We start from the raw sequence: 25,070 nt of genomic DNA, 5'->3' as shown, positions 1-25,070 counted from the left end.
CTTCCATAATTTTTTTTTTCTGAACCATTTAAGAGTAAGTTGTACCAAGTTAGAGTAAGTTATTCAACTCCAAAACCTTCAGCATGTACCTCCTAAGAATAAGGACAGTCTCCTACAAAATAATAGTACAATTTCTCACTTGGGAAATTTAACATGGGTATAATAAATACTATTAGCCAATCTACAGTCCATATTCCAATTTTCCCCATCGTCCAATCATGTCTTTTATAGATGTCCTTTTACACACACACACACAATCCAGGATCCAATTCAGGACCACACATTGCATTTATTAATATTTGTCAAGTCTCTTTAGTGTCCTTTAATCTGGAACAGTTCCCAATGGTAAATTCTTTGTTATTTCTAAGCAGTGTTTTCCAAAAATTTAAAAACTAGAATCCACAGAAAAATGTGCCCATTGTGACTGGGCACATAATATACTTATATTTTAAAAACCACTGTTTTAGAACTTACAAAGTATTTGCCATTTACCTAGAATGTTAGGAGTTTATCGGGTATTTTTCAGACTTTCTGACTAGCAACCCTGAGAAAGAAATACATTTTACATGGTTCCACACAGACATATACAAACATGTACATGTATGCACATATATGTACTGAAACAAAAGTATCATTAAACTATACTTAACCCTCACTATATTCGATTACTCTGACATTTTCTATTTTTTTCTATTTCATTTTTTCAAATGGCAGCCACAATCCAGCAAACTGACTTCGCAACCCATTAACAGGTCTCGATACCCAGTTTGAAAAGCCTCCAACCTCCCCGAGCTGGCAGGTAATAAAGCACTTTTTGAGCTTTGCTGGGATTTGTGGCCTAAAGAATACCGCTCACAGAACTCCTCAAACTGAAGTGAGCTTTATAAACGGTAACCAGATTTTGTGGTGGGTGCTCCGCTTTCTAAACTATAGAGTCCCTGTGCCTCTGCAGCTCTCCCTGCAAACCGGTCCCCCTGGCCCCACCTGGCCCCACTCTGTGCCCAGCCCTGCCCTCTGGGCAGCACCCACCTTTCTTTTTGTCCGGGGCCTCTCGCTCAGCAGGCCGCCCGCCCCCAGAAAGGCGGAAGGAACCCTCTCGGGAAAAGCTCGTGCGGCTGGCGTCGAAAGCAGCCGTGACCCCGCATTCCTTCTCCCGCCGCTGTTTCCTCTCGAGGCAGGCTGCAAAAGCACAGCCCACGGCGTGGCTCAGCCTCTCGCCCTGTGGGAAGAGGACGGAGGCGGGGCGGGGTTAGAGACACTGTGGTGTACCAGCGGGATGCCAGGAGCCCTGGGTTCCAGCAGCTCCGCGCTGAGTGACTCGGCATGAGTCCCTTCGCCTCCCTCGGCCTCAGTGTACATCTGCACCATGCGGGCTATGAATGACAGCCCGAGAGAAAAAAGGCAGAAACAAGAGTACAATACTATGGAGAGTCCTCAAAAAATGACAACGAGAACTGCCGTCTGACTCAGCAATTTCACTTCTGAATATGTCTTTTCGAGTTAGTGTTTTTGTTTTCTTTGGGTATTTGTCCAAAGAAAACAAAAACACTAACTCGAAAGGACATATTCACTCCTATGTTCACTGCAGCTGCACTAGTAAATAGCAACCTAGATGTTCATCAACAGACAAATGGAATATTACTCAGCCATAATAAAGAATGCCATCTGCAACAACATGGATGGACCGAGAGGGTATTATGCTAAGTGAAGTAAGTCAGACCGAGAAAGACAAATACCACATGACTTCCCTTATATGTGGGACCTAAAAAAAAATAAACAAAAGAAAGGAACCAATAGAACAGAAACAGACCCATAGATAGAGAACAAGCTGATGGTTGCCAAAGGGGGTGGGTGGGAGATTGAGAATGGAAAACAGAGCAATGCTGTAGCCTCCGTGGGCACGACGTTCGAAAGGAGGCAACACTGATCTATGGTGAAAAGAGGCAGAACAGTGGCTCTTTCTTAGGGAGTAGAGGAGGGGTCTGACTGGGAAGAGGCAGGAGGGAGCAGACGGGCGGTGGTCATGTTCTTAGAGCTTGACAGGGGTTTGGCTTACACAGGTGAAGGCAGTTGTCAAAACTCAACGGAAGTATATCTAAGGTCTGTGGACAGCATGTGTTTTTTCCCCAAAGAAAAAGAGCTGAAGAAAAGTATGAATTCTCCTTAACAGCATGCATGCTGAAGTGTTTGGGGAAAGTATTCTGGTATCTGCAACTGTGAAATGCCTCGAAAATGAGATGGACAGATAAATGATAAAGTGAGCACAAACCAATGTGAAAGGCAGGATCTGGGCAGAACGTGTACAGGTGACTCGTTACTATATAAGTCTTTCGACCTCACTATAAGCTTGAAAATATTTTTTAATAAAATGTCGGGAATAAAAAAGACAGCTCCTGTTTGTTGAGTGCCTACTTGAGAAGCTCCAAGGCCAGACAACCTGGGATTGATATTGGCTTCCCACTTCCCAGCCGTGTGTTCTCAAGAAAATCACTTCACCTCCCACTGCCTGGGCCGCCTCACCTGTAAAATGAGAGCCCTGACAGCAACTACCTCACAGGGTTATTGCAAGAATTATGTGAACTAATATAGCAAGGCATGCAGCAAAGCGCCAGGCACAGGGAAACATCACATGTGCCAGCATAAATCTGTCTAGTCCTGGGCCGAGCCCTGACTTGCTTCCTTTTATGGAATCCTCGCCACGGTGCCAGGAGATGGACACTCTGATGAACCTATTTTGAAAAAGAAAAAACAGGCTCGGTCAACACACTCATGATAACAAGTAGCAGAGTTGGGGTTCCCATGAGATCTGTCAGACTTGTTTCCTAAACAAGATGCACAGCCATCTCTTAAAGTTAAACTTGGAGACAAACATCCTCAAACTGAACTCAGCAGCATAACATTATACACCACAATCAAGTAAGATTTATCCCAGGAATGCAAGGTTGGTTCACCAGATGAAAACCTATCAATGTAATACACATTCATAGGACGAAGGAAAAAAAACACATCATCTTAATTGATGCAGAAAAAGCATTTCGCAAAATTCAATACCCTTTCACGATTAAAAAAAAAAAAACTCAAAAAATAGATGGGAACTTCCTCAACCTGACAAGGGACATTTATGAAAATGTCACAGCTAACATCATACTCGATGGTGAAAGAATGAAAGCTTTCCCTTGAGATCTGGCACAAGAAAAGGATGCCCATTTTTATCACTTCTTTTCAACACTATAATGGAAGTTCTAGCCAGAGTAATCAGATAAGAAAAAGAAATAAAAGGCACCCAAATTGGAAAGAGAGAAGTAAAATTATCTCTATTTGCAGATGACATGATCTTTTATGTAGAAAGTCCCAAAGAATCCACAAACCATTAATGCTAATAAATGAATTACGCAAAATTGCAGGGCACGAGATCAACGAAAATTAGTTACATCTATATACACTAGTAGTGAACAATCCAAAAGTAAAATTAAGACAATTTCATTTACAATAGACTCTAAAAGAACGAAATGATTAGGAATAAATATAACCAAAGAAATAAAATCAGATACGCTGAAAATTATAAAACATTGCTGAAAGAAATTAAAGAAGCCCCAAATAAATGGAAATACATCCTCTGCCCATGGATTGGAAAACTTAATCTTGCTAAGATGGTCATATTTCCCAAAATAACCTACATATTTAATGCAATCTCTATCAAATCCCAATGGACACTTACAGAAATGGAAACGCCGATCCTAAAAGTCATATGGAATTGCAAGGAACCCAGAATACCCAAAACAATTTTGAAAAAGAACAAAGTAAAACACTTTTTAATTTAAAAACTTACTCCAAAGCTACAGTAATTAAAACAGTATGGTATTGGCATAAGAAGAGACATACAGACCAATGAAATAGAACAGAGAGCCCAGATATATATCCACACATCTATAGTGAATTGATTTTCAATATGGGTGCCAAGACTATTTGATTGGAGAAAAAATAGTCTCTTTAACACATGGTGCTGGGACAACTGGATATCCACATGGCAAAAAATGAAGCTGGATCCCTACCTCACACCACTTACAAAGATTAGCTTAAAATGGGTCAAAGACCTAAATGTCAGAGCTAACGCTATAAAGCTTAGCATAAAACATGGAGTTTTATAAACAAAACGTGAATTCTTGGATATGACATCAAAAGCACGAACCACAAAAGGAAAAAAAATTGAAGTTCATCAAAATTAAAAAGATTTGTTAATCAAAGGACACCAGCAAGAAAGTGAAAAAACAACCCACAGAATGGGGGAAAGTTTTTGCAAATCACATATCTGATAAGAGTCTAATAACCAGAGTACATAAAGAACTCTTCCAATTCAACAACAAAAAGACAACTCAATTTAAAAAATGGGTAAAGGATCTGAATGAACATTTCTCCAAAGAAGATAAATGGCCAATAAACACAGGGAAAGATGCTCAACATCATTAGTCATTAGGTAAATATAAATCAAAACCGCAATGAGATAACCCCTTCATACATACTAGGATGGCTATAACTAAAATAATAGAAACTAATAAGTGTGGATGAGGATGTGGAGAAATTGGAACCCTTGTACATCGTTAGTGGGAATATAAAATAGTGCGAACATGGAAAACAATTTGTCAATTCTTTAAAAAGTTGAACATAGATTTACTCTATGACCCAGCAATTCCACTCTGACATATATACCCAAAAGAACTGAAAAGAGGTATTCAAACAGATACTTGAACACAAATGTCCATAGTAGCACTATTCACAAGAGCCAAAAGGTGGAAAAAAACTCAAATGTTCAACAATGGATAAACAAAATATGGTCTATCTATATAATGGAATATTCTTCAGCCATAAAAAGAAGGGCTGATACATGCTACAACATGGATGAACCTTCAAAACACAACGCTAAATGAAAGAAGCCAGTCACAAAAGACCACCTCCTGTATGATTCAATATGTATGACATATCCGGAGTAGGTAAAGCCACAGAGACAGAAAGCAGATTAGTGGTCGCCAGGGGCTTGGGGTGTGTGGACGGGACGGGGAGTGACTGCTTACTGGGTGGGTATGAGGTCTCGTTTACGAGTGATGAAAATGTCTAGAACCAGATAGAGGTGATGGTCAAACAATATTGCGAATGTACTAAATGCCATCGAATTGTACAATTTTAAATGGTTAATTTTCTGTACATTTCACCTCAAAAAAAGGTTAAACTTGGGGAATCCTGGGAATTCCACTGCTTAATGCTTGTAACCCGAAGCTCGGACGCCGGAGGGAACTCAGCCAAGGTCACGCTCCACCCACGGGATCGGTCCCTGCCTTCCTCTTGCTTTGATTCTCGTCCTCGGATCCTTTTCAGATAACAGCAACTGTTCCTAGTTACTGGCCACTTATTCCAGACTCTGCTTAGAACTTTCTGTGTGTGACCATAATGCATGCTTCCCCCATAAACCCGTGAGCAGACCGTGCTATGACCCCCACGTTACAGAGGAGGAAACCGAGTCCGGGTGAGAAGTCACGTGTGCCTAAGGTCCCACGACCAGGTGGTTCGACATCAAATCCACAGCAACCGTGTAGCAGTGTTTTCCAAAAACCGTTGCAACAAATTTCTGGCCCCACATGCTCTTCTAGAATCCTGTCACTCCGCCGTCAGAGGTGGAGTCTCTGTTCTCTTTCCTGAGCCTGAAAACACACCTCTCCCTCCTTCCCTCCCTCTCTCTCTCTCTCTTTCTCTCTCTCTCCTTCCTCCTCAATGTGCCACCATGTAAGAGGCCAGCTTTCCCAAAGCCTCCATGCTGGAGACCCTGGGAAGAGGTCCTGAGACAACACGGACAGAGGTGTCCAGCCAGTCTCGTGGTGCTACAGCTCTGGACACCAGCTGACTGCCACAGCATGCAAAAACAGCAGCCAGACCCACCCAGCTGAGCCTTTCCCAAATTCCTGACCTACAGAAACCATCACAGATAATAAGTGATTGGAATTTTAAGCCACCAAATTTTGGAGCAATTTGTTATGCAGCAACAGGTGACTGATACAATGACTCTGCTATGCTCTGGAAATGGCAGTTGCTGTGGGCTCTGGGCTTCAAATATCTCCACACCAGCCCCTGGCAAGCACCAGCCAATACTGACTCACCAACACTCACACCCTCAAATTTGTTTTCCACTCTTGGTTTCAGGTGTGAAATTATGTCAGTGAGGAAGTGGGGGTATTGACTTGTTTGGGGGGCTAAGATTCTTTGGAGTAGGGATTTCTGAACTAGGAAGGAATCCTCGAGTGGAGACCGTCAGAGTCTGCAAGGAACAGGTGTTTTTTACTTGCCCAGTACCCACTATCCCCCTGCTTTTGACCCCAAATTCCCATTGGGGAACTTCTTTTCAACACTGGATAAGTCAATCTGGGTGCTCCGCCCTCCCCTGGCTGAGGGGAAGACACTGACCCAAGCCAGGCCAATCCCATGCCCTCTCATCAGGATTTGAACCCAGAGCATTGGGAGGGGAGCTCATGTTGAAACAGTGTCCTGAAGGAACTGTCACCTGGCACAGTATCTTCAGGCTGCCCTGCTCTCTACCCTTTCCCATGCTTAATACTCTGACTCCCCTTCGATTTTGGAAGAGTCCTCATTAATTTTATTTTGGATTTAGGCTAATGTAGGGGGCTGAGACTGTGGCTTCCCATTCAGTTGCGTAGGCTCTGAAGTCAGGGTCCAGGGGACAGGGCAGAATAAAGACTCTATTTTCCACCCTTTCAAAGTAGGGATGTCCATGTGACTAGGTTCTGACCAACGGGATGTAATTAGAAATGATACACAGCTCCCAAAAAGGAGGGGGCGTGCCCCTCTTCATGCCTCCCTCCTTTCTGTGGTTGGAATGGAGACGTGAAGGCTGGAGCGTGTGCACCCATCTTGGACCAGGGAGTGGAAGCCTTACTTCATTACAGCAATGAGGACAAAGGAGCCATGACCCCTGATGAGTGGAGAGGAGCCACACCAGTGCTGCCCTGCCTGCCTCTGGATGTCTTTCACGTGAAACAGAAGCAAACGTCTCCCTCACTGAAATCACGGGTATCGGTCGCAAGCTGCAGAATCGTAACTGTGAGAATGCTTCCGAAACGGCTTTCATCCATTTCTCAGAGGACCCTGATCCTCCAAAATATAAAGAAGCATAGGCAAAATGAATCACGGCAGAAGGTGCGGGTGGGAGGTTACTGCCTGAGAAGGGCCTGCGGAAGTCTGCTGGGGGCAGGGAACTCACTACAACTTGAGCTGGTCGAGGTCTACGCAGATGCAAAAATTCATGGAGCTGGACATGGAGTGCACAGGACTAAGTAGGTGATCCTAAATGTAAAAAGTTAGGGAAACACGGAGCACTACTGATAATGAGGAGGATGACAGCCAACGTTTTCCCGAGTGCTTCCTCTGTGCCGGGCATTGTTCTAAATCCTTCGTATCAACTCACTCAAGCCTCACAGTAGCCCTCTCAGTTAGTAGCTGAGAGCACAGCCCCTAACTGCGTCCAGATCAGGACACAAGGCCTAGGGAGGAGAGGTGAGTGGTTTGCCCGACTCCGCCTGGTCAGCCAGGGCTGGGGCCGGAAGGCCAGGAACGAGAGAGAAGAGCCAGCGGGCTTTGGGCTTGGGCGGTACTCACAGAGTCCTTGAGTGCCAGGAAGCAGTGGCAAATCCAGCGGCGGGTGGTCCCGTCACGGCAGATGTAAGAGAAAGCCTTGTCCAGGTTGCGGTCAGGAGCACAAAAGGATACCTTTTCGATGGTCTGGTCTACCAGCAGGTCCTGGGAGGGGCCGGGGAGGCCAGGAGAGGAATGTGAACTCTTTCATGTGTTCACTCAGCATTCCCTTAGTGCCTGCTCTATATTCCATCCTGATTGGGGCGGGCACCCAGCAGTCACTGAAACAGCTGTAGGCCCTGCTGGCATGGGACCCCCCCAATTTACTGGAGGAATCACTCATCATCAGGAGGAGGCCCAGAGTCACAGCCAGACAGTAACGAGGAGGGCACAGGCAGAAGGGTCAGAGCTGGGATAGGGGAGGTGGGGAGGGGTCCGGGCCGGGAGGTGAGAGGCGCGAAGGGGTCAGGGCCGAGATGGGGGAGGCACGGAGGGGTCAGGGCTGGGATGGGGGAGGCACGGAGGCCTGCAGGAGTCAAGAGGAGGTGTCTGACTCAATTTGGGAGGGAGTCAGGCAAAGCTTTCTGTAGGTAAAAGGCAGGAAACAGTATTTCAGGCTGAGGGAGCTGCATGTGCAAAGATGTCAATCCTGTTCAGCATTAAGCTAACACTGGAGTGCGGGCTGCCTCCTCTGGCAGTCTCTGGGTTGGAGGCAGGGAATTTGGGGTGAACTAACAGACGCCCCAATCCTGGCCCCACGGTGCTCCTGTCTGGCTGGCTGACAATAAACGCATAACAACGAATATTCATCGATGTGAACTTTTACACTGTACCAGGTTAACTATTTGTATGTAATTTCTTAGGTAATGGTAGGTCCTTTATTATCCTCATTTTACGGATGATGCAATTGAGACTGGTAGGTGGGTGAGCCTGGATCCGAGCTGAGGCGGCTGCTCCACAGTCTGTGCTCTTACCCACACTCCACGCCAGCCCACAAATAACGGCAGGACTCACTCCTGAATTATGACTGTGACAAGCGCAGGAGCACATGGCGTAGTCTAGAAGCTCCCTGAGGAAGGGGCATCCTAGGGATGGGTGGGAAAGCGTCTTTGGCCCTATTTGAGCAAGGTGAGGATTGGGGTCCACTGCTGCCTGCTCCCACCCCGACAGGCCTCCTACCTTGGTCTTGTCATCCACCACTCGGAGCCCATCGGCTGACACCCACAGGACAGACTTCACCGACTTCCGGCCCATCTGAGGTGGAGCGGAGGGCAGAGGGTGTGGTCAGGGCTGCCTCTTTGGGTCTGATCTCACCCACTCCCTGCGCCAGCCACTCACTCACCGCCTTGAGCTTCTTCACTGCATCCTCACACACGTGCATCCCCCGGGACTCCTCCACCTCCACGTGGCCCAGGTACTTGGGAGGGAGAGAGCAGGAGGACATGAAATAAGCAGAGCAATCAATAATTCCTAGTCCTCCCTGATCAGCTGTGATAAATCATGCAGTGTCCTAAGTACATCATACCTATTATCTCATTTACTCTGTACCTCAGCTTTATGCGGTGGGTCCCCCACTGTCATTCCAGATATAGCGATGAGAAAACAGAAGCCCGGTGAGTAGTGATTATCATCCTGCCTCTGTCAGCATCTGCATCTCTGGCCGAGGACCTGCCCCGCGCGATGAATCATGGGAGTTGGGGTACACTCGCCCCAGTTTCCCCCCCTCCAGGACTCTATTTTCCAGAGACCCGAGTGGCATTAAGCTCAGATGCCCATGTACGTTGCTCGGGTGCATTTTAGTAACACACCCTGGATTGGCTGCCTTCTCTCCCTAACTCCCACCAGCATTTCCCACACCCCGTAACAGGCCCCTCTCACTCAAAGTCTGCTTCTGCAGTAAGGTACCGAGTTGGGATTTGTACCCGAACCCCGCTGTCCCCCTTATAAAAGGGTAGCACTAAACACTAGAGGGCTTTGCAAACGCTACAAAATTTTGGTGACCTTCCAGTGTCCTTTGGAAATCGTGAGTTCCCACAAAACGGGGTGACCCTGGCAAGACGTCCCCCAGGGAGCCTTTTCCTGGTACAAGAAAATGTGTGTTGGTTTTTAACCCCAAGTCTGAAGGACTCAGGCCGTGGGGTCCTGCCACGGCAGGCTTCACAGCTCTTTGAGGATACGATGTCCCTGGCACAAAGGACAGGCCCTTGGCCATCACGCCCAGCGCCCTGGGCCGCGCCGGCGCACAGCCCTCGCCCCGCCCACTCACCCTGACCGGGAAGCTGCACGTGCCCTTGCGCACCGCGTCCTCGTCCGCCTGCCACTGGTGCGGGCGCGAAGCCTCAGGCACGTAGGCTGGCTTCCGCCGCCGCAGGCTCTGCCGTAACTTGTTCATGGTGCCCGCCCCGTCTGGTGACACAGGACGAGGAGATGGTCAAGGGCGCGGATCACAAGCACAGGGCTCAAGGGGGACAGACACAGCCAGTGCTCAGGGGGCATGGGGCCAGAAAACAAGAGAAAAGGGTTACAGGGTTGGGGAGCCACTGGGTCAGAGGACATGACATTCAGGGAACTTGGATCAGCAGCAGTCAGAGGACGTGGGGAAAGGGGGTGACGTAGCAAGGGAGTGCGAGAGTCAGTGTGAGGATTTAGAAGACACCGGGCTAAAGGGCAGGGAGGTCTGGGATGGGGGTCACAGCACTAGGGTCTGGAGATTGGGGATGTGAAGTAATAGGAAGTCAAGACAATGGAGGGCACGGGGGTTAGAGGGCATAGGGGCCAAGGGTCATGAAGTCAGGAGTTTTAAGGGTAGGAGGTTAGGGGGTGGGATGGTCAGAGAACACAGGAAGTGGGATTTGCATGAGTCAGATGTGGGAGGTGTGGGGGGGCCGGGGCCCATTGTGGGGGGATGCAGAAGGTCCAAGGATTGAGGTCCAGAGACCGGAACAGAAGGTGTAGAGTATGGGGGCTTGTCTCTGTGGCTCTAGGATACTGCCCCTCTGATGACTGTGTCTAAGGTAGGGGTCCTTGGGGGCAGTGTGCACCTGTGACCATCATAGGTAGGGGTGTAAGTGGAGGTGGTGGTCAGCCACTAAGCAGTCTTCACTGACTAAAACACTCTTCACTGACTCATAAGCCATACTGACAGTCCTACGAGGAGAGTGAGGGGTCACCCAGGACAGAGCACCAACAGCAGATGGAGACTCTGTGTGTACGGCTGGTGTGGTCCCAAACGGTGTCTAGAGATGAGGATGCAACTACTGTTTGTGAGCAGGTCGTTTCTGAAGGCTGTATGGAAGGATGAAGACCTGAGAATGGCTGTTTATGAGAGTGGGGGTCTGTATCCAGGGCTGTGGTTGTTGTCTGTGAGTGCAGGTCCCTGAAGGGTATTGCTGAAGGTTGTCTATGTGTGAGAGTCCTTGTGAGTGTGTGTCAGGGAATGCTGCCTGTGAGGATGTGTCTCTGAGCAGGAAGCTGTTGTTTTTGAAGCTGTGTGTCTGTGTGAGAGTGTAGCTGGTGTCTTTGATGACTGTTGCCTATGACAGTGTGTGCCTGTGAGTTACCCAAGAGACCATGTCTATGTCCAAGACATAGCTGTTGTTTGTGAGGGTGTGTCTGTGTCAGAGCGCGTGGTGGTTGTCACAGAGTTGGGTCCATGAACGTTTTTCTGAGAGCGTGTCAGTATGGACCCCTGCATCTATGAGGGTGCATGAGAACATGAGGTTGTTGTCTTTGAGTGTGTTCGTGGGTGTTATTTTTGAGGATGTGACTCTGTGAGAACGTGGCTGCTGTCTATGAGAGTGCTGGGTATTATTTGTAAGAATGTCTGTCTGTGGGCAGAAGTGTAGCAGCTCTTTATGGGTCCACAGGTACTGTCTGTGAGGCTGTGTCTGCTTGTGAAGGTGAGGCTGTTGTCTGTAAGTGTGGGTTTGTGTATGTTGTCTGGGAGACTGTGTGCAAGGGTTCATCCCTTGAGAGGGTGTATCTAAGAGTCAGTATCTGGTTAGTGTCTGTAGTTGCCTGTGCCAGGGAGTCTGGGTGTTGTCTGGGAATGTGTCTGTGTTTGTGTGACCTCACACCTGTGGGAAGGTCGGTGGGTGTTTTAATATCCCAGTGTGTGAGTGACATAGTCTAGACGTGTGTGTCTGTGCACGAGTCGGGCTTGGATGGTCACTGAGTGTGCAGAGAAGAGGTTTGAGATGTCTGAGGGTGTCCACTCATCAGTGTGATTAGGCCTCTGTGGCTATAGAAACAGTTTCTCTAGTAATGCAAGGCAGGCCACCCACCCACTCAGCCCGCGCTCCGTTCCCAGCTGGTCATCACCTGGCTCCGTCCTGGAGGTTTCGGGGGGCCCCAGGGCCCCGCAGGGGGCTGGGGGCAAATGCTGCTCAGGCCTCCTGGGTCTGCCCTGTCCAAGGGATAGAAGAAAAGGTGAGAGCCTGGCTTGGGATGGAGCTCGGTCCCCTACCTTACCCCTGCTCTGGACATCAGCCAAACCCCCTCCATCTTAGGCTCCGAGGAGAGCCTGGTTGTCATAGCAACTGTTATGAGAGAGTTGAGTAAGGACCCAGGAATGAGTAGGTACGTTTGGGGGGCATTTGTTGGGGGATATCCTGGCCTCAAGAGGCCTTTAGTACCACAGGGATGGGATAAGGAAGGAGTGGCCCTGCCCTCTACACACGTCCAGGGATACAAACATACTGTCACATGTATCCATCTCACATCTATAGTTGTCTCTATCATCTAGTCACAGATCTGTGCGTTTAGTTATACACAGACACAACCCCAGCTACACACGCCAGGTCATACAGACACACCTACACAGTCACGGCCACTATGCACATCTGGCCACATTGCCGTGTTCACAGATACACACAGTCTCCACTACAGATATTTGTCCACATTTGTCCCAGCCTGCCTAGGTGCTGCCACAAACACCTGGTCACATCAGCTACTGATATTTGGTCACTTCTGTCTTCTCAGCCACATACAAAGAGCTAGTCCCAGGCATACCCACCAGAGTGGCACATGTACAGCCACACCCAATGACAGTTATATTCCCTCAGGCAGCCACCCAAGATACGTCACAGACTCGCCCATGTAGAATCACACCCAGTCACACCTAGCTCCACTGTCGTGTGTTGACATCTGGTTATGGATGAGTGCAGACACACACACATTTGGTCACTCACAGCCACACCCAGTCACATCACATGTGTTTAATCATCTACAGGCACACAGCTGCATATGGACACTCAACTCCTTGCATCAGTCACACCAACACACTTTTTGAGTCACACAGTGTCCCACAGTCACACATACCCAGTCGTAGGGGCACACACTTGCTCACAGTATCAGCTAACTTATATGCACAGTCCTCCATCCCCAACCACACACACAGATGCTGGTGGCCATGGCCCAGGCATTGTAGAGAAACGGGCATGCAACCACTCAAAGACAACTATCTCCAAGGATGACCACACTTAGACGCAGCCAGGCAGCCAGTGCTTCAGAGTCACAGCCATACACGTTTTAGAAGTGGTTATGAATGCAAAGTCACACAGCATCAGTATCCACATTACCCAGCCATATATCACAGTCACAACATGGTCACCCAATATCCCATACCCAGCTGTACCATGTCATAGCATCACAGAGAAACACACAGTTTCTCTTCATGCAAATACACATAAATCACACAGACATCAGTGGCCACATACCATCACAGCCCATATGGACAGATGCATATTTCACACACAGAGACATCAGCACACAATTTCCATTTCACACATCACAAGCACACAGTCAGGCGTATGCTCAGAAATGCAGTGACCCAGATGTAGCACGTACAGCTGCATATACACAGAAGACACAATTCCTGATGGAGCCATGTACACAGTCAGGGGACAGTCACCTTGTCACCAAATCACACTCAACACAAGCAGTCCAGCATGCACACAGACACATATACCCACCACACAGCTATAGACACACTCTCACAGACCATGACACAGACACAAGTACATATAGTCACCTACACAGGGTCAGAGACATGCAAGTCACACACAAATATAGAAGCCACAGTCATATACACCCCCACACACACAAACACACACTGTTACCTGGTGCCACCACACACGGACACACCTATATCTCGAGTCAGACACAATGAAATAACGTACTATTAATGGTTAGCCAGGGTTTTAGGCCCCAAGTCAAGTACATAACTCAAATCATACATTCAAAACTATTAATTCACACAATCGCTATCAACAAAGATAGATGTAGTCATTTATACAACTCTGTCACACACGGACACGGCTATGAACACACAACCACTGGCATACAAACGTAAATGTCACAGTGCTGTTGCACAACCCCAGTCACATTGTGATTGACTTCATATACAATGGCAGTCACACACCCAGAGGTGCAGGGACATTGCGTGTCACAGAGATCCATGTGTGACACGCATATAAAATCAATCACAGACACAACCACAAATGTTCACAGTCATTGGGAGAGTCGCACATGGACAGAGTCATAGACACAACTCCACTTACACACAATCATAACTCCACCCACATCTTCAGTCAACCACACACATGCCCAACCCCAGACTCAACACTCACAGCCACATACCCAGTTACCAAGGCACACGAACACGGGGTCACAAAAGATGGAATCGTAGACACAACCACGCAGTCACAACCATGCACACACTCAAACACTGACTAAAAAGTATAGGGTTCTGCACAGCTGTCACACACATATACACGGTCACACAAATGCTAGGGTCACACACAGACACAACCAGAATACAAACACAGGATTCCTCATAGTCACCAGCTGTAGCATGCACGTGCACACACACACACACACACAGCCAGTCACGCAAACACAGGGTCATACTCTTAGCCACCTCCCCAATGCTTGCTTTCCCCCAGGTACCACACACAAAGCCACCGTCACTTCAGACACAGCAGACAGACAGGGCTGCATCAGGTCCCTGGGGAGCCGCCCCCACCCTCAGCATGAATCCTAGAGCCAGGGGAGGCCAGAACTGGGAGAGGAAGGCAGAGCATTATCTGCGGGTGGGGCCTGCTCCCAGACAGCTGGGCAGCCCCAGGGACAAAGGGGATGGCCCAGAGGACCCGTGCCCTGGGACCCTTGACCAACCCTTAAGGGCAGAAGAGAGTGCCTGAAATTTCTCTTATTTTATTCAGGCTGGGGGAGCGAAGAATGGAGTCCCAGGCATAGGGACCTTGTCTTGAGAAGGGGCTGTTCCTGGGACACCGCCCAAGGATTGGGGGAGATGCTGTGGGGCCTGGGGACAGGCTGCCAGGAATATCCCCTGGCTTTGACTTGGTGGGGAAACTGTGCAGGGGGGACCCCATCCTCAAGACCTTGCCTAGAGGGCTGTTGTGCTCAGAGACGCCCCTCAGGCAGGGAGGGGTCAGGATGGCGTCTGGTCTGGAACCGACTCCTGGAGGCCTTGGTTTCATCTGGGGGTTGTGTTCCAGACCCGTCCCCAAAAGCTTGCTTAGGAAGCCGTACTGAAAATCTGTCTCCTGTCCTTGCTTTTTAAGGGGGACATCTGTGTCCCGGATCCCTATCTCTAGGGCCTTGGCAAGTGATGGCTTTGAGCTAGACCCCTGTCTCCCAAGCCTTGGCTTGGTGGGGCGCTGTTCGTGGACCCCCCACCCAGGACCACCCTCGCCAGCCTTGGCATCCTCTCTCCATCCGGGCGTCGCGGCCGCCTCCCACCCTCCGCCACATCAGCAGCGGCGCCGCCCCCCACCCGAGCCCCCTCTCCCGCCCTTCTCACGCTGGCCGCCGCGCTGCGGGACATCCAGGGCCCGGGCGCCCCAGCTTCCCACGGCCCCGGCTGGGCCCGGATCCCTGAGTGCTGCTGCTGCTGCTGTGGCGGCGGCGGCGGCAGCTCGGTATGACGCGGGCCGGGGCCGGGGGCCGGGGGCCGAGGGATGGTGCGGGATGCACGCGCGCGAGCCTGCTCCGCTCCCCGAGGATTCCGTTCCGGGGGCGGGGGAGCGCCCCTCCCGCCCCGGCTCCCCGCCCCGGCCCCGCCCACTGGCCCGCCGCCTGCTGGATATGCGGGAAGACCCCGCCCCGGCCCGGCGCCTGGCCGGCCCAAGCCCCGCCCCTCGGCCCTCAGGCCACGCCCGTACGCAAATACGACCCCGCCTTCTCCGGTGAGGCCACCGCCCCGCCCCGCCCCGCCCCGCGCATTGGCCAGTCCCTGGCACAGCGTGCACGTGAACCTCACTGAGACTTTCCTCCAGGATTTCCTAGCCTGGGCTCCTTTCCCCTTCATGACCCCTGACCTCAGACCCTCTTCTGTTCCGAGTCCGAGAGTTGCTTCGGGAGGCGCCCCGCACCCTCAAATCTTCCAGCTAACCCCACGATTCTCCCAGTCCAGCGGGGGCGGGCAGAAGCAGTGACGAGGCACTTTTTGCAAGGAATGGGAGGGGGAATGAACAGACCCCGGCGTCCTGATTTGCGATCAGTTCAGCTTTGGTGGTGGGGACGCCCGGCTGCGACCAAGGCGGGGTTCTGGCCACCGCTGCGCCTCCGGCTCCCGCCCGATCCTGTGGGTTTGGCAAAGCAGCTGGCAGGGGCATTAAGGCCCATTAGCAAAGGCGAGGTTGCTGGGAGCCGGGCGCCGGGGAGGTGGTGTGTGGGGGGAGGACTTCTCAGCTGCCGCAGCCTTACGAGCAGGTGGTCAGCATGTGCGGGAGGGGTGAGGGGGTGGAGGGAAAAGGGGGAAGGAGGTTCCCGGCAACAGATGGCACGGACAGGACTGGTGCTTTCAGACAAGAGGGTGGGAGGGGGCTGGCCATCTGCACCTGGAGGCTAACTGCGAGCTCCTCCCCCTCGCCCCCAGCGCAAAGAAAAAGAGCTGGGGGAAGGGGAAGGCCAATTTTATTCAAACTAAAGGTTCAAACATTCCCCCCCCCCGCCCCCCGCAACACGGGATGGACGGGAAGAAGGCAGCTGGTGGTGGGGTGAAGGAAGCAAAGGTGAGGGCTGCCTCCACCAACCACCACCCCTCCTCTCTCACTAGCCAGATCTGTGGGAGACCTGAGGCGCAGCTGAGGGACTCCCCTCTAGACGAATCTGCATCTCCATCATGGTGTGCAGGGGGCCTGAGGCTCTCTCAAATGCTGGCAGGAATAAATTAAGCTCTGACATAGAGTTCCCGGATGGCCACTCTGGGGTGGGGAATGCAGGATACGGAGGCGTGAAGTGGAGAGTTCCCTAGCCCCAGCATTCCCCAAGCCCCAGGGAAGGGCGCTAGGCAAGACTGGGACACCCAGGCGGTGTCCTCAGACAGAAGCAGAGTGGGAAAGAGGCATCACAGCTGGGGATGGCCCCCTACTGGCCGGATTTCCCAGAGGGAAGCTGTCTGAAGGGCTTTGATCCGACGTCAACTCTGGTCAGGAGGCTTCGGGAACTGGTTGAGCCTGGCGACTAGCCCAGTATCGATGGTAGGTGTCCTGGAAGAGGTCCCGGCAGTCGATGTGGGCGCGGAGGCGGGCGCAGGCTAGGAAAGCCCCTGCCAGTTTGCGGTGCAGGGCATAGGTCTCCTCGGGCGGTGGGCGGAGCCGATGCTGCAGCAGCACCGGGATGAGGCACTGCACGCGGTGGGCAGTGTCACCTGCCCCAAAGTCGTAGGGGCCATGGGTGGCGAAAGGTTCCCCCAAGATCATCACGGCCTCCACGTGGGCATCCGAGAATGCCTAGGGATGGGGCAGAGCAGAGGCACCCAGTATGAACAGCTCTCCACTTAACCCAGAAGGGACAAGCAGCTTTTAGCTAGAGTCTCCAATACCAACACAAGCCCCGCTCCTTCCAGAGCCCCCAGGAGACAAGCAGCTCCCTACTCCTCCCCCCCAAAACAGCCCTTCACTCCATCTGGGAACCTCGGGTAGATAAGCAGTCCTCTATAGAACAGAGAAGCAGCCTCCATTCCCAGACCCCCAGTACCCACTCCAAGTAGTGCCCATTCCCCTATTCCTTCCCAGAGCCCCCCAGTACAGATCAGCAGTTCCCCACTCCCCCAGTGTTAAGCAGCCCCGAGCCCCTCTGACAGACACCAGCCCCTACTCCCACTGTGTCTCCGCACCTTGGTTTCAAAGCCTGTGAGGAATTTGAGGTCCCGGGATTTCTGCAGCACCTGATCTCTGTCTCCATTGGCTGCAGCCATCACTACCTGGGGAGAAGGGTATGGGGCACAGGGTCAAAGGCCCCAGCGGGGGCGGGATTCAAGGGTTCAAGGAGATGTCTGGGGAAATGGAGACCCAGAGCTGGATGCCAGCCCCCACTGTATCCACGTCCCTTCTCGCCTGCTTAGGCCTTCCCTCATCCAGAAGCCTGTCCCTCCTCAACCTGCCCCTGTATGTTTCTCTCAAGACCTTCCAAAACCTAGAGGATGGGAGTGGGTCAGGGTTTCTGCCTGTCTGCCTGGGAACACACAGCCTGCCTGGAAACTAAACGGTGAAACAGCACAGAAGAAAATAAATGTCAAGTGCTGCTCATGGGTCCACACACTCAACTGGCCAAGGATGTGACTGTGACTGAAAACTGCATCCGACGTTGCTACTGGGCCATCTCTGTGATCACCTGGTTGATGTTGATACCTGTCTCCGAGACTGGACTTCGGGCCCTGAGAGAGCCCCAGGAGGCCCTCGGTGAACCTTTGTTTAGCAAATGAGTGTGTGGAGCCGAGCACCTCTCCGGCCGTGAGGGCACGCCGGGCAGGCAGACAGAAGCCAGAGCCAGCCTGCCTGGGCTCGGTCCCAGCTCTGCCACTGCTGGCTGACTCAGGAAGGCCCTTGCCTCAGGCCTCTGCCTTCTTATCTGTGAAGTGGGGATGCTGAGTTATCTTCCTCATGGGGTCGTTGTGAGGATAAAGGAGGTGACAGCTGTGCTGAGCACTGTGCCCGCATGTATGAAGCACCATAAATATTATCAGCTACTACGGTTATTAAGAGGTAGATGTGAAGGTTCCGACTTCACATAAGACGAAAAAGAGACTCTCGGGGGGCAATAGCAAGGCAAGGGGTGGAACCTGGGCGAACTCTTAACCACTGAGTGGCTCTTTCTTGGGAGGAAGGGGAATACAGGATTAAATCTGGCGGTTCTATTCTGTCTCAGCTCCCCTGCCCAAGCCTGTCTGGCCATCTGTCAGGCTCGTGGTCCTTGGGGGCCGGTGTGACAGGGCTTTTTGAAACTGGAAAAGGCTGGGGAGGTGGCAAGAGGGCCATGCTAAACAGGCTGGGGGTGGGGGACATGAGATGTCCCAACTACCCAGAAAGGCCTTGCTTTGTGCCTCAAGTGGCCTGCAGAGAGGGCCCCAGGGGGCCAGCGTGTTGGGGGGGGGCGGTTACTAGCTCCTCCTTCCTACTGGCATCTCAGGGGTGGCCCCACCATCCTCCAGTCTTCAAGCCAGAGCCCAGGGTCTTGTCCAGGACACCTCTCTTTCTCTCCCCACAGCCTCACTGGGCTTCCAATACCACTCATTATTCAGAGGGGGTTTCCTAATTCTTAATGTGCCCCTCTCCTGCTCAAGTCCCTCCCATGGCTTCACAGGGCACCCAGATAAAGAACAAGTGGCAAAGCATGGCTTCTCGGACCCAGAGTGATTTGGCTCCAATCTCATCGCTGGCTCCTGCTCGGCCGCCCACCTGCCCACCTAGTCAGAACGTGAACTTTTCAGTCTTTTAGGCCTTTACTAATCAAAGTGTGGTCTCTGTAAGGGGAGATTTGGCATTATCTGGGAGTGTGTTAGAAATGCAGCATTTTATGTCCAACTCCAGCCCAGAATCTGCATTTTAACTAGGTCATGGGGCGCGGTGTTTCACATGCATGTTAAAGTTTGAGAAGTGCTGCTCTAACGGGAATATTCCTTCTCACCTCTTGGCCTTTTGCACATGTTATTGGTCTGGAATACCCTCCTAGCTGCTTCCTGATTGGTCTCCTCATCCCTCAGGTCTCAACTCTGATTCCTCTTCCTCCAGGAAGCCCTCCCTGACCCCTCGGATGGGCTAGGCTCCTTTGAGTTCCTACAGCGCCCTGTGCTTCCTCATTCCAGCCCTGACCACTCTGGGTCCTCACTGTCTCCCCGCCCCCACCACCACCACCACTGGGCTATATTGGTCACCGTTGTCCCCAATATTACCCAGAATAGGGCTGGGCAGAGAGAGGTATCAAAGAATGTTTGAATTGATGACTAAATGATAGGAAGACCAGGTCGACTGTCTAATCTCGCCACATTAATGAGATAGTGTTCTCTGTGACCTCTGAGACAAACTGGCCCTGGTGAGCGGGAGGGACAGTGGAAGGGATGGGGCGACGAGTGAGGAAACACCTCCTGAGGACAGAGCAGCCCCTTAGGGATCAGCTTGCCAAGAAGGTACGTGAGCACGAGGCCGGACACCAAGGCCTTGGGCAGTGTGAGGTGTGGGGAGGCGGAAGCATGCCCATCATGGGCTTTTCTTTTAGGAGGAGGGAGGCTGGTCAGCATTAGGAGCACGGGCCCTGGACCCAGACCACCTGAGTTTGAATCCCAGGTTGGGTGTGACCTTGGGCAAGTGACTTAACCCCTCTGAGGTCCAGTTACTTCATCTGTAAAATAGGGCTAAAAATGGTCCTTACCCTGTGAAACTGCTGTATATTTTAAATCAGTTACCATAGGTATAGCGCTTAAAACAGCACTGACATAATATTAAGTGCTTAGTATTTGTTAGCTACTGTTAAGACTATTATTTCTTATTTCTTAATTCCAGATACTATATTTCTCCTCACCCTTGCCTCAGTATCTGGCTTAAGCCTTGGCCCTTCAGAGACCCCGGAGTTGGGGGGACTCACCTCAATGTAATGGTCTGTGAATTCCGTCCCAAATTCCCGGCTTGCACCAAAGTCCAGCAAAGTCACCTGGGAACGAGGACGGTGAAAGGGGCGCTGGGAGTCCACCAATGCTTCCCATTGTCTGTCCAGGGTGGCTAGGGTCCATCTTTCCCTCCCTACACCCTGTCCCCTCCTGCAAAGTCCCTGCCTCAGGTCTCCACACGTCTAACCTACCACCATATGAAGCTGAAGGAAGCTGGCTTTTATTTTTTTGGTCTTAATTGTTTTTATAACATGTTTTAGGCATAGAAAAAAATCCAGAGAATAATAAAATATATGGAAAAGTGAACACCTACGAATGTCATTACCCAGCTTAAAATATGAAATACTATCAATCCAGGTGAGGCCTTCCGTGTACCCCAACCTGCTTCTACCTCCCCCACATCCCTGCCCTCTCTTCCAAGGTCACCACTTTCCTGAAATCACCATGTGTGTATTTCTACATGTTTCTGTATAAGTGTGCACCCATGAACAATCCATAATGTTTTGTATACTTGAAAACTTCATTTAAGTGGCATCTATGATAGTTATCCTGCAACCTACTCTTTGTGGCCAACAAGTTTTGTGATTTATCTCCACTGCTATGTGCAGCTCCGGCTCATTCATTCGCTTTTCACTGGTGTGTAAGGACTTCATTGTGAGAGTACATCACAATGCATTTATCTGGTTGATGGGCATTGTGGGTGTTTCTGGGTTTTGCTATTAAAAACACTGCTCAATGAACATGTGTTGGAGTTTCTCTAGGGCAGTGGAGTTCAGACTATTGATCACAACCCACAATAAGAAATGCAGATTATACTGGGCACCAGTGCCAATGCCACATAAATACAAGTGTCAAACAAAAGTGTCCCGAAATATTATAGCTCCCTCCCACTGATACTATTCTAGGACTTGTAAATGAAAAAATGTAACTGAGACCCAATCAATTGACGTCAGGACACATATTACCTTGAGGTCAGAAAAACCCTTTTCTGGGGTGTCAGCCTAGAGGGATGTGAGATGTGTGTGCCCTTGGGGGGAGGGGGGTGGCAAGGGACTGAGGCTGGAGACTCAGTGGGGCCACGTCACACTCAGCAAAGCTCTCAGACTTGATCCCCCGGGTGCTGGAGCACTGTGGAGGGGACAGCGTGGCCAGATTTGTGTTTCCGAAAGATCCCTCTGGGGACAGAATGGGCACAGACCACTTCGGAGGGCCATGTGGCAACCACATGCGCTGCGAGTCTCTCGGTCCTGTGTCCTCTGCCGGGAACGCTCTCCCCTGCTCTGCAGATGGCTGTCCCCTTCTCATCTTTCTGTTTTCAGCTTTAATGGCACGTCGTTCAAGAAGCCTTCCCTGACCCCACATACCCAAGCAGGGTCAGCCACTTTCCCTGGCTTCCCACAGCCCCCTGGGACTCCCCACCACTGACCACTCTGGCCTGTGCTTCTCCATCATGGCACTAACTACTCTAGGTCGTCACTGTTTGCTGACGGGTCCCCCCACTGGACTGGAAACACTGAAAAGGTGAGGATCAGGGCTGTCTTGGCATCATTATCAAGAGGCAGGTACTGGGTGCTCGGTGTGCTCTAAATGAATGACAAGTGTGGTCGTGATGACTGACTACCTTCCAAAAGTTGTGCTCCCTCTTCTATACTGTCACATTGCCACTAGGAAGCCACGGCCTAGACAGGGACTCCATTTCCCAGTATCCTTTGCACCTAGACAGGCCCTGTGACCAGTTCTCATTAAGGAATAGTAAAGGGAATGACGTGTCACTTCTGGGCAAAGCACTTAGACAAGGGGTTACCCTCTCAATCTCTCTTTCCCTTTCTACTGGAAAGAGCATTGCAAGGCCTAGGGGATGGTATAATCAAGAAAGGGAAGGAGCCTTGGGCCCCTGAATCACCGCCTGGAGCAGGCCCACCCCAGTTTGTTACACGGGTAATAAACTATTATTGTGTTGAGCTGTATTGTGTGAGAAATATTGGGAAATATCTATCAGGGCAGCTAATGTACCCTGGCACACATCACAAGGAACCAACCTGGTGGCTGGAGGCGTCATACAGGAAGTTGGCCCAGTTGGGGTCTGTTTGCATGAAGCGGAACTCAAACAGCTCCCGCAGACACAGCCTGAGGAGCTGGAAGCAGATCTGGGGTGGGGAGAAGGAGGACCAGACACCTCAGAGTCATCTGCCCCTGTAAAGCCCTCTAGCCTGGAGAGCACCCATGGGTCTGGCCTGCCCTGCCCTGGGGCAGCACCCTCCCTACTGTCCCACGAGACCACATACCTGGTTCCGGATGTCCTGGCTTAGGCTCTGGCATTGGTCCAGGGGGACCCCTCCAGCCAGCTCCATGCCCAGCACCCGCTTCGTGCAGAGTTCTTTAATCACTGCCGGCACCCGGAAGAAGGGGTCGTCTGCCAGCAGCTGCCTGGGGCGGAAGGGAGGCAGGCGACAGGACTTAGTGCTTCAGGCCCCTGTGGCCCAGGCTGAGGCCTCCTCCTCATCCTTTGAGAAGCGCTCCATGAGCAGCGTATGTTTTGCCTTCTCTCCTGCTCTCCTGTTGCCTCTGTGTGCCGAGTCATGGCCAATGCTTGGCTAGACTGACATTCATTCATTCATTCATTCATTCATTCATTCCACAAACATCTCCGTAGGGCCTAGTGTGCCTGCCCCTAAGCCGGGTGCCACTGGAGACCCAGTCACCACTTCCCCACCAGAAACACTTCCAAGACATCCGTTTGCCCCATGATGAATTCAATGCATTAAGCTCGATAAACAATACTTTATCTCAACTTACAAATTAATCCATCCGAAAAAAAATAGTCAGATATATAAATCTGAGTCCATACTGATACTCACTGGCCACTCCTTGGACTCATTATGCAGAACACTGGTTAATTAAGGGAAAGAATCCTTTTCAGTGTCTGTCCTTGTGGACAATGCCGGGGGACAGAGCAGTGGGCAAGCCCCGTTACATACACCAGAGATCACACTCCAACAATCCAACAGTCCCATAACAGAGTGAGATGTGTCAGTATAAGATTTGGGAGGCAGAGAATGTGAGTGAGGGCTCTGGCTGGGGACCTGCGGGATGGCTGGAGCAGAGTGAGGTGGGGAGCAGAGTGAGCTGGGGAGCAGGGGCTGGGTAAGGGCCAAGGACTGGTGTGGGTGTTATTCTAAGGGCACTGGGCAATCCCGGGAGGGAGGGCTCTCCCCAGATCACACAAGGAGTGCTCGGGCCCAGCTCGCTTCACACCCTCCTCCAGATCCTGCTTCTAGGCTTGTATTTTTGTCTTCATTTATAAAATCTCTGAACCTTCCTCATGAATGGACTAGGCCACGTGCTAACCATTTAATCAGCACGATTCCCTTTTATCCTCACTGCCCTGGGAGGATACTCCCCCAAGGCCACTGTGTGTATTTGGACCACCCGCCTGTTAAGGGTTGACCCGGGGCTGGATCCCACATCTGTCTGAGTCCAGGGCCCAAGCCCCCAAACCCTGCCTTCTACTGCCCTTTCTCCATCTACAGAGCCAACGTGGCTCAACAAACATCTGCCGCACCGTGGAGGGTCTCACGGAGGTGTGGTTAACTCCGGCACAGCGTGATGCTTCTGCCACGCAAACACGTTCGTTGTTCCCTGTGGCTGTACTGCATTCATTTTCGCTGCTGTATGATATTCCGCTGATGAATGTACCATAATTTATTTATCTACCACACCGGATAAATTTTATAGATTTGAGTTGTTCTCAATTTGAAGTTGTCGACAGGCACTTAGTGACACAACGAGTGACCATTACATCTCCCCCACTGGAGTGCGGTGGTCACCCAATCCACTCCACAGATGAGAACACAGAAACTTAGAGAAAGGAACCTGCCCAAGCTTACAGAGGACAGAGGGGATGAATGAAGTAATACGTGAAAGAATGGATGGACGAACAAACGAATAAAGAGGAAAAGGGTTTGCCAGCCCTACCCCAGGGCTCCAGTTGCCAGAGGCTGTGGTGGTACCTGCTTCCCACTCAGCCAGGGAGGGAAAAAAGGAAGGAAGCTGGAGGGAAGGGGTCCTCCAGGGGCCTGCAGGGGGCTCAGCTCACCTGAAATTCTGGGCACAAGCCGCCTCCCGCCGGTAGTCACACTCCCAAGCCAGCTCCTGCTGCAGTGCCTGCAGACTCTGCTCAGCAAACAGGCCTGAGGCGGTGGCCGTGTCAGACAGGGAAGGCCACAGCCTGTCCCATCCCACCAGCCCGACCCCTCAGGCTCCCACTCGTGACGTCTTCTCTTGCCAATCGTCTTCCTCTGTCTCTCTCGCTGCCCCTCACACCTTCTGTTCCATGCCCTTCATCTGCATTATCTGTCCACACACTTCTCCTCTGTCCTTCATACAACTGTGGGCTCTTCTGAAGTCTCTCCCCTGGGGTCTGGCTCCCACAGGCACGCACACCAGTCCCCAGGCATCTCTCACAGTCACACGCCCCCCCCCCATTCTTTTCCGTACTCTCTCACATTCTCTCTGCCTCTCCCTC

General features: G+C 51.3%; 2 protein-coding genes across 5 annotated transcripts in view; both read right to left on the bottom strand.

The window, feature by feature from the left end:
- The window catches only part of NUMBL (NUMB like, endocytic adaptor protein), a 24,459-nt gene extending 8,762 nt beyond the window's left edge, over nt 1–15,697 (bottom strand). For 2 of the 4 annotated variants that reach the window (XM_011372210.2, XM_023537877.1), the window contains exons 1-7: nt 15,461–15,696; nt 11,956–12,040; nt 9,902–10,041; nt 8,978–9,052; nt 8,815–8,889; nt 7,660–7,800; nt 1,030–1,219 (exon numbers count right to left, since the gene is read on the bottom strand). In XM_011372210.2, coding sequence (XP_011370512.1) covers nt 1,030–1,219; nt 7,660–7,800; nt 8,815–8,889; nt 8,978–9,052; nt 9,902–10,041; nt 11,956–12,040; nt 15,461–15,484 — 730 coding nt within the window. In that variant the 5' untranslated portion in view covers nt 15,485–15,696. Of the gene's footprint in view, nt 1–1,029; nt 1,220–7,659; nt 7,801–8,814; nt 8,890–8,977; nt 9,053–9,901; nt 10,042–11,955; nt 12,041–15,460 lie in introns of all 4 variants that reach the window. The other 2 variants (XM_011372207.1, XM_011372206.2) reach the window with 2 other exon arrangements.
- Nucleotides 15,698–16,558: 861 nt separating this feature from the next.
- The window catches only part of COQ8B (coenzyme Q8B), a 16,062-nt gene continuing 7,550 nt past the window's right edge, over nt 16,559–25,070 (bottom strand). Inside the window, exons 6-11 of the mRNA XM_023537903.1 lie at nt 24,642–24,798; nt 22,831–22,972; nt 22,585–22,692; nt 20,524–20,589; nt 17,780–17,866; nt 16,559–17,393 (exon numbers count right to left, since the gene is read on the bottom strand). Coding sequence (XP_023393671.1) covers nt 17,091–17,393; nt 17,780–17,866; nt 20,524–20,589; nt 22,585–22,692; nt 22,831–22,972; nt 24,642–24,798 — 863 coding nt within the window. The 3' untranslated portion in view covers nt 16,559–17,090. The remainder of the gene's footprint in view (nt 17,394–17,779; nt 17,867–20,523; nt 20,590–22,584; nt 22,693–22,830; nt 22,973–24,641; nt 24,799–25,070) is intronic.

Source organism: Pteropus vampyrus, unplaced genomic scaffold, assembly GCF_000151845.1.
Source record: "Pteropus vampyrus isolate Shadow unplaced genomic scaffold, Pvam_2.0 Scaffold203, whole genome shotgun sequence".
NCBI classification, from domain to species: Eukaryota; Metazoa; Chordata; class Mammalia; order Chiroptera; family Pteropodidae; genus Pteropus; species Pteropus vampyrus.
Note: the sequence above shows the minus strand (reverse complement) of the source record. Positions and strands in the feature narration are given on the sequence as shown.